At 35.4% G+C, this 8650-nt stretch overlaps 1 protein-coding gene across 2 annotated transcripts; it reads right to left on the reverse strand.

The window, feature by feature from the left end:
- Positions 1 to 108: 108 nt before the first annotated feature.
- Positions 109 to 4706, reverse strand: LOC146168047 (tetraspanin-18-like). Of its 2 annotated transcripts, XM_083389240.1 has the most exons (8): positions 4543 to 4706; positions 4025 to 4148; positions 3507 to 3639; positions 3379 to 3441; positions 3203 to 3312; positions 2930 to 2958; positions 1496 to 1756; positions 109 to 975 (listed from the first exon to the last, which is right to left on the reverse strand). In XM_083389240.1, exons 1-8 carry the CDS (start codon positions 4634 to 4636, stop codon positions 752 to 754), a joined length of 1038 nt encoding a protein of 345 aa, XP_083245366.1. In that variant the 5' UTR covers positions 4637 to 4706; the 3' UTR covers positions 109 to 751. The 2 variants fall into 2 exon arrangements, with proteins under 2 accessions (XP_083245366.1, XP_083245367.1); XM_083389241.1 differs by lacking the exon at positions 1496 to 1756 and having other exon boundaries at positions 112 to 975; positions 4543 to 4702.
- Positions 4707 to 8650: the final 3944 nt, after the last annotated feature.

Below are 8650 nucleotides of genomic sequence, written 5' to 3' on the forward strand. Positions count from 1 at the left end.
AGGTTTTAAACTTTGGGAAACTAACGTACCTTTGAAACTACTGTAATGGCAAATCACTACAGAACTTTTTTTAGCCTTAACAGTATCGCTATTGAAGAAACGAAAAAATCAAAAAGAATAATTACAATAGGGGGAGTTTTATTTCCAAAATGTGATTTAGATTTTAGAATACCAAAGTGTCTCCTGATTCGCCAACGTAATGGGTTACCAGGACTTTAAATGCTTAATACATCACAAAAGTATCGTAAACCAAAAACATTTTGAAGGCAGAAGTAATTGTAATCAAAATTCGTTTGATTTCTTTGAATGGTTACCCACATGCCTATTGTAGATTTAGGTATAAGTATGTTGGCATCTTCTCTTAGCTTGAATAAGAGAAAATAATTGGGAAGAAAACAAGCGCATTGACCGAAATCAGACAAAATTATATTAAATATATTGTGTAAATCAAGAATTTTGTTGATGTGTATAGTGTATTTAATTGTTCATAAATTATACGAAATAGACATATCATTCGTAAACTAAAAAATAGAAATATTACATAGTTTAACATCACCCGCTTTAAAAGTGTTAAGGGCCTATGTTTGGCAAGATTACAATCACCGTTTGTATTAAAAGAAGTGTTTTTCATTGGTTTAAAAACTCTTTAGTATATACTAAAAACATATTGTGGACAACTGTACAAATAAGTTCAAAGCACTATTAATTAAAAAAATTTGGACAATTTTAATTCAAAAGATATTCGGATGGCTCACACCGGAGTGTAACCTTTCTTAATTGCCGTGATAAGGCAACATGCAAACAGCATAACCAGGATTTCCAGAAGCAAAATTCCGATTGCAATTCCTCCTGCTGCGTACAAGTATGGCCGGATAGCTGTCTCACAACCTTGCTCATATAGCACCATGGGTACAGCAGATGCAGTTGTAGTGGGTGCTTTAGTCGTCATTTTGTGAGTCGTAACAACTGGTGCGGCTAAAATCACAAATTAAACATATTTTAGCAATCTTATGCTAATAAAACACATGTGGTTTTAGAATAAAATTATGGCGTTGATAATAACCATTTTTTGTATTAAAAGACAAACTTGTTACCATGCTTATTAAAATAAAATGTCATCACAAATGTAAAGGTTCGCGTTGCAACTGTTTGAAAAGCCGTGCTGGATGATGATCCCTTTTACTGTACGCCACCTACATTAACTTAAACTATCCCGAAAAAACGCAAACTTTGCGTCGTTGGTGGTCTTAAGATTTCCCGTAAAGGAGATTAGGTGAACACGTTGCTCCTTTTTTACACCATCTTTAATCTCCACTGTTTGTCATAAAAAGTCGTGCAAACATGCATTTTTTTATCGTGCAGAACCAAACTGAAGATAGCAAAACTTTAAATGTAAAATTATAAACGAGAACAAGGATAAAACACAAAACTTTTGACAAGTGAAAAACAGGTGCGAAATTTGTCTTCCTGTTGATGGAAAGTTGTGCCCTGGTACCTGACGTAGCTATGGATGGAAGTGGCTCTGATGCTACCGTAGAACTGGCAACTGGACTGGCGCTAACAACATTAGCCTGGGTAGACGAAGCGACAGAGCCAGCTGTAGGCGACGCTGTAGACGACGCACTGTTCGAAGCATATCTGGTGGTTGAGGCTTGGGTCGTTGAAGCTGCATTTGTTTTAGCCTCAGTTGAGCTGCCACCTCCGACAGAGGCAGTGACACTCGTCGTAATGGATGCACTTGTCCCCGAAAAAGCAGCTGTTTTGGTTTTAATATTGCAGAAATGTAAAGTTGATAAGAATTTCAATTAACATATTTTAATTGAAATTTTTCTATATTGGGAGTATTTTGCAATGGCATAAAAATGAGGACATGCATGTGGCCATCCTAAAAACAAAAAACTTTAAAACATGTTTAAAGTTCATATAACACCTTAATACATGTTTTTAAAAAATAAACACGCCGATTTATTCTCCACACTTACTAACAACTTGATATAACCCGCACGATATTGTTTACCTTATACTGTTAGGCAGTGGTGAAAGTAAGCCAGAACGGTCCGGAGTGACGTTCCGGTAAAAGATTATTTTTTACCACCATTCAATCCCGCTATATACTTAATGCAGGGGTCGGGAACCAATTTTTATGTCGGGAACCATTTTTTAGGGAGCCATAAAAGCCGAATGTTTTTGCTTGTATTTCCATGAGAGCCATATTATATATTTTTAAAATTTATAGTTTAAGTTGGCAAAAATAGGAATTTAAATTTGCCCCTTTAAAAATACAACACAGTAATAAGCGCTAAAGATGCATTAGCTAAGTTTGCAAAACTTTGATTACGGTACGAAGAGAACATTTTTTATGCAAAGGGCTTTTATCAAATCGGCTAACAGCCACAAATACCAACAGGATTCGCGCAAAGCCCGAAATATCTTTTTATTATACTTGTTAAAAAAATAAAGGGTTATGACCTCGAGCAGTATTCGGTCATGATAGCTTAAATTTATCTTCGAGCAAGATTACTTCATGAAAAGAGCCATATATGTTTAGTGCATAAAGCGCGAACACGACTACTGGTTTGGAGCTCGTGGTTGTCACGCCATATTGCTTTATTTTGATTGCAATAGCTTATGTAATTCACAATAAATTTTGTTTGAAATAATTCGTTGGAAGTTGGATTACATTCGTTGGAAAGTTGGATTACGTAATAAAACGCCCAAACTTTACTTAACTTGTAGAATTGTTTTTCATGTATGCACCACTAAATTAGAGAGTTTGGTAAAGGCTATGTTCTATAGAACAGTGGACCTTTTGGAATATCGGCGTGTTTTCTTTTTTATAAAACAAAACATAAAGGTGACAGCCATTCAGACAAAAAAGTAATTGAAAACAGAAAAAAACAAAGAAAGTTTTAAGCGTCATATAGCATACCTTCGGTTGATACATCAGTCCCAGCAGCTCTATAACACAACCAAAAATTAGTTCTGAAATATTGTTTGTAATTTAAAAAATTAAAAAATGGTTCTCAATTGTTTATCTGTGATGAATTGTAAAAGTAATGCGAAAAAGAGTAAAAAGAGCGTCCAAATTCGCCAAATGAACGCGTTACAATAAAGTGTATAAAGTTAAAAAATTATACTGCAACTCCCCAGAGCTAAAATATAACATTGGTTGGTAAAATTCTGTAAATTAAACAAATGTCACCTTCGAGCTCTACTGGGAGCAGGGGCGTAGCAAGTAGGTGGAATAACGGCATAGTTGCTTGGTCCAGTGATTCCACAGCAATGAAATTTCGTTTCCACCAATCCAAGAGCCTTACAAATGATATAGTAATACAAATTACACCTTTAAAATAGTTAAGTTGAGCTAAATCGACTTACCGTGTCGTAGAGTTTGGCAACTTGATTAGGTGTTTTCATTTTTAAGTCAGAGATCATTACGCTCTAAAAATAAGGAACAGTTGCATTACTATCCTTTTTTAATTATAATTAAATTACTGTTTTCTTGCCTTAATCTGTTTGTATTTCACCAAGCTAATGATAATCCCTGCAAGTTGCAAAATGAAGATAACCAAAATGAAGACAAAGTAGGAAACTAGAAGGCACTTGTTCTCTGATAGAGCTCCCCAGCAACCGAAAAACCTGAGAAAATAATTCAGGTTTGACAAAGCAAGCGTACGGGAAGCAGTAACAGGAGTCAATGTGGCATGAAGCGAAGACTGTACACAAAGATTAATTATTTTTAAAATCGTCAGCCTTTATCGAAAGTCAAAGAACGGATAACTTTACACTTATAATTCTGTCCATGCATAGCTCGTTTTACCCCATCGCAAATATAGTTTTATGAGGTGGTGTACGAAATTTTGGTTTCAAGACCTAAACCCATTTTACTATCAAAATCGAGCAAATGAAACTTGTCTTGACTTGCATAAGTACCCGTATTGATGAACATTTAAAACAAAAAAGGTCCAACGTAACACAATATAAGCTCAATAAGCATTATTATAAATTATTTCATTTTTCTTACGATATCATTGCAAGCATGAGGCCCACAGCCATGAGAATGTAAAGTCCATCTTTTAAGATTGGAGCGTCCAAGCTAACAATCATTCTGTTAAGCATGCTGTTTTTGCTGAACGCTTCATACCCAGCTGCAAAACGATTTGATTACAGTGTTGAGTATTTTTATGCATAGTGTTTTCATCTTAATCGAAAGTGTACGCAGAAAAGGGTGGGATGTTAACGCAAGAGAAGGCAAAATGTTACTACACTATGGTAGGGCACCAAGAAGGAAAGCAGGGGTTGCTCTACAAACGTTTAGAACCAACTATAACTGCTGGCGCTTTCGCTCGTAATTGCTGGCGCTTCGCTCGAAATAATCTTTTAAAGTCGCCTAATGCATAACTTGGTTTAGAGTGGCTAATTTAAATATTTATCAGATAAACGCACTCACTTATTCCGCACAAGTTTGAAGTCAAAATGTTTATTCACTAAAGGCATTTATACAACGCAGCATATGAATAAACATTATCGAAGCATGCTTACCGATTCCTGCCAGAGTCAGGCCACCAGCAAAAAAGAGAAAGTTGAATATTGCTAAAAAGTACTTCAGGCATTTGCTTCCGCACGAATCCAACATAATGACAATTCAGAGAGTTTATTTTAAATACAAAACAGGTATGTTACTGTAAAGCGTACAGAACGTTACTTTTAAGTTGGTTATAAAAGCTCTAAATGTGCTGCTGGTGTAAAAGTTGCTAAACGTGTTACTGTTGGCTGATTGAAAGTGCAGTGACGGACTTACGCAATGGTTGTCATACTTATAGTTGTTGCGAAGCCTTTGCAAAAGTTTGCTGTTTTTGCGACGCACATAACGTTATAGAAATTAAAATAATATTTCTTCATCAATATGTGCATCGAAGACCTACAACAGAAGGCAAGCAAAACACAACTGATTGATATGTCATTAAAAATCCCAAAAGTTGTTTAAACTGACTGATTCAGCTTCTATTTGTGTCACCTCAAACTAAATCAAAATTAAGAAATGTTATTGTTAAAACATAAGTAATTGTTGCAGTTTCGTATTAAAGAGTTAAAATGCACCAGACTGCAATCATTTTCCACCGCAGTTGTTTCTATAGATGCGAAACGGAAATATTGTGCGACGACTTGAAAAATTGAAAAGACGCTAAGTTTGAGAACCTCTGGACTCAGCATTGTTAATAGCGTAGTGCGCGTAATAAACGATTTGTAAAAGTAAAAGGCTATGCAAGTTCTAATGTTCAATTGTTATAGGCAACATTACGCCACTAAGACTGGGGAAGTCAAGGGTATATTACCCCTGTTAAAAAACAGGGCTAACTATTAAATGCGTTCTAAGCACCACTGTTCACCTAAGCTTAAAGGGTTTTCAGTTTATATTTTGTGTTGTAAAATGATTTCGTGTGATTGAGACAATTTTAACAATATATAAATCAAACAATATATTTAAAAATCACAGCTGAACTTATTTTTCTATTTTCATGTACAGAACTTGTGCTACAGTTCTTACTACATACTATCATGCTATTTTAATTTTAATTAGACTTTTCTACAGCAAAACACAATCAAAACAAGTTGACATGTTTGTAAATATATGCCATGAACTATAAATGCGCTTCATGTACAATAAATACTAACATCTAACATATACCCTAAACTATTGACAACATAGCAATCCACTGCAAAACTATAAAAACTTTAACTCGATGTAGAGAGAGGCGTTGGCCGAAACTAAAAGCTATTTTCGAATTTATTTAGAGCAGCTGCTCACGGCTTTAGGGCTTCCTCTTTTGCGCGGAGAGCGTCGGTTGTTAACGGATGTTCACAGCACGATTGCTGTCAAAAGGATAGATGGCGAAGCTGGGTGATCAGAATCAACAAAGTTGATTCGTGATGCGACCGTTGTTTGGTCTACTAAAACAGTAGCCTTTTTGATATAAGTTAAAATTAAAAAATGTTGTTTACTGTGCGAAATCCCCATTCGTTGACGAACAAACCAAATTAAAGTACTATGTAATGAAAGATTGAGAATTTAAAACGTGAGCTCGACTTAACTTCCTAGTCATTTCGTTGCAACCTTTAAAGCTATTTGTCGACGGTTCTTCTCATCATGTGATGCAAAGTGTAAACAGATAGTTGTTGCATCCGCAATAACACATTTGTCAAAATTAATTTAAGCCTGTTTCACTAGAAGGCAAAAAAAAATTAACTAGCGCATATGGCTAATAATAAACTTAAGTGGCCTACTAGACAAAGAAACTATGAACTTATACAAAAACAAAAGTTGTCAACCCTTAGCGCTTTGTAAGAACTGCTTCAATATTTTTCTTCCTGTAGGCTATATATTTTCCATTGTATTTAGATTAGAAGGATATTTGGATTTTGCATAGCCTAATACGGGCGTTCATCCCAATAAGTTTCGAAATAATAATTTATCTCTTTTTTTCAATCATATTTATTATAATTTATCGAATGATTTAAATATAATAAAACATGTTAATAAGTCTCACCTAGCCCCCTTGAAGTGGTTATTGCCATGCGCACGCACTAAATCGTACTATCTGCCAAATCAATAGCGCCGACCAATACAATACAAGTCACTGTGACTCAATCAACTTGAATTTAGTACATAACTAGATTTTTTTATGGACGGGTAAATCTTTACTTTTAATCTCCAACTCTTAGCGTATATAATGCAGTGGTATAAAATGTTTCGTTACAATACCAAGAAGCCTACGTGCAAAACATTAGTGGACGGTATGTACATGTACATCGAGAGTGCAATATGTACATGGATTTGTACTGTTCCTCCTGATACTACATACTAAATGTTTAAAAACCGCTGGTCCACAGAAGTTTTGGGGAGTAGCGAGCAAGTCTCGTCAAATGCGTTAAATTGTTACATTTATTACTGTCAGATGGGCTGCGAAAAGTTTAAATTATCAAAAGTGGCCGCCCTGACAAATATAATGCTATTGTAAATTTGTAAAAATTGTAGTCGTGAAGAAAAATGATTTATTTAAAAGGCGTGCCCCCCCCCCTGGAATTTCAAAATGTGATTATTAGTATTATTTGTATGTGTAATATGTATTACTTAGGGGCGGGAGTTCCTACCCCCCCCCACCCTTTTTGTAAGTGATATTATCGTTTTTGGTTCATTTTTGTCATGGTTTGGCAAACTGTTCGAAACGGTGTGCTTTTTAAGTAATTGGGTCACGCGTCTTTATCTAATGCGAAGCCAAAATCAAGCGCAAAACGCCGTTTTTCGTTTTTAGTTTGGTCGACCGTAAACGCTGGATAGTTTTTCTCTTTCATTGTTTGTTTAGGTCAGTGGTTCTCAACCTTTTTTATTTCGTTGCCCATGTACGTTGCAAAAAAATTCTGTGGCCCAATAGAATTTTTAGGAAAGAAAAACCTTTAAAATAGGTTTAGAACAGGGGTGTCCAACTCAATCATGCCGGCGTGCCAATTTTCATCCTATAACTTCTTCCCGTGCCAAAGTTTAGTAACTAATTCTTTCTAATAATAAAAGCGAATTTTTAAAAACAATAAAGACGTATAGCAGTGCGCATTACTGCAGCAAACTGTCCGTTGGTGAGCTGAATTTTACTTCTTGTTTCCTCACACCAAACTTTATAGTTTAAAAACTTTATGTAAATGCTAGCCTACACTACAATATATTGTAATAGTATTAAAATGATTTTACTGTATAAAAAATTAGCAATTTATTGTACAAAATAAAGTATTTTTTGACAATTGGATGAATAACAAATTAAGTAGCCTATTTTAGGAGGGCTTGCGTGCCATTTTTTATTAGGTCGCGTGCCACCCCTGGTTTAGAACAAAACATAGGCAGAACATATTTCAAAACAGATTATTTAATCAACCGTGCATTAGTGAGATGCTTGCGGCTGAACAATAAGTTTACATTCCTTTTTAATTTCTGCCAAACCATTATTCCTTTAAAATTAAATACAATGACACAAATGAAACTAAATCTTGCTTTTTAAATTGGTCTGTGGCCCACCTCAAATGTTCTTATGGCCCCCACTGGTTGAGAAGCGCTGGTTTAGGTTGACTGATTAGCAAGTGTGTATTCGACAATTGACAACGCTAAGTCAAACCTTATATCTTTTTTTCTCGCTAAAACACGTCAAGTTATACGCAGTATGTTCCTCGCTGTTCGGTCTCTGCGCTAATATCCGATGTTTGTGTAGCATCGACATTTGTTTAAATGAAGCAGATTCTTAAAAGGAGGTATAATGATGACTGTCGTGCGCGTTTTAAAGTATAGAATTTTTAAGTAATGATAGTTAACGCAAAATTATGCTCTTTAAGCATACTCTAAGACCACGTGCTAAGTGTGCAATGGACACGACTTATTTCCCCTCAACCACAGCTTGTAATTAGCTGACTTGGTGTTACACAGCTCGGCGCAGATTTTGCGCCAATCGTGGCATAGTAACACCCCGTAAAAACGATCTTCGTTTAGTATTGCACGTGGTGAAAGGCTTCCTTGTAATTTAGAATTGAGCGCTAGTTCCGTTCATGGAACTTGAAAACTGCGCTGCTGATATTTGAGTTATGTATGATTCTACCACAATTAAACACA

This window comes from Ascidiella aspersa, chromosome 1, assembly GCF_963924565.1.
Source record: "Ascidiella aspersa chromosome 1, kaAscAspe10.2, whole genome shotgun sequence".
Lineage (NCBI taxonomy): Eukaryota > Metazoa > Chordata > Ascidiacea > Phlebobranchia > Ascidiidae > Ascidiella > Ascidiella aspersa.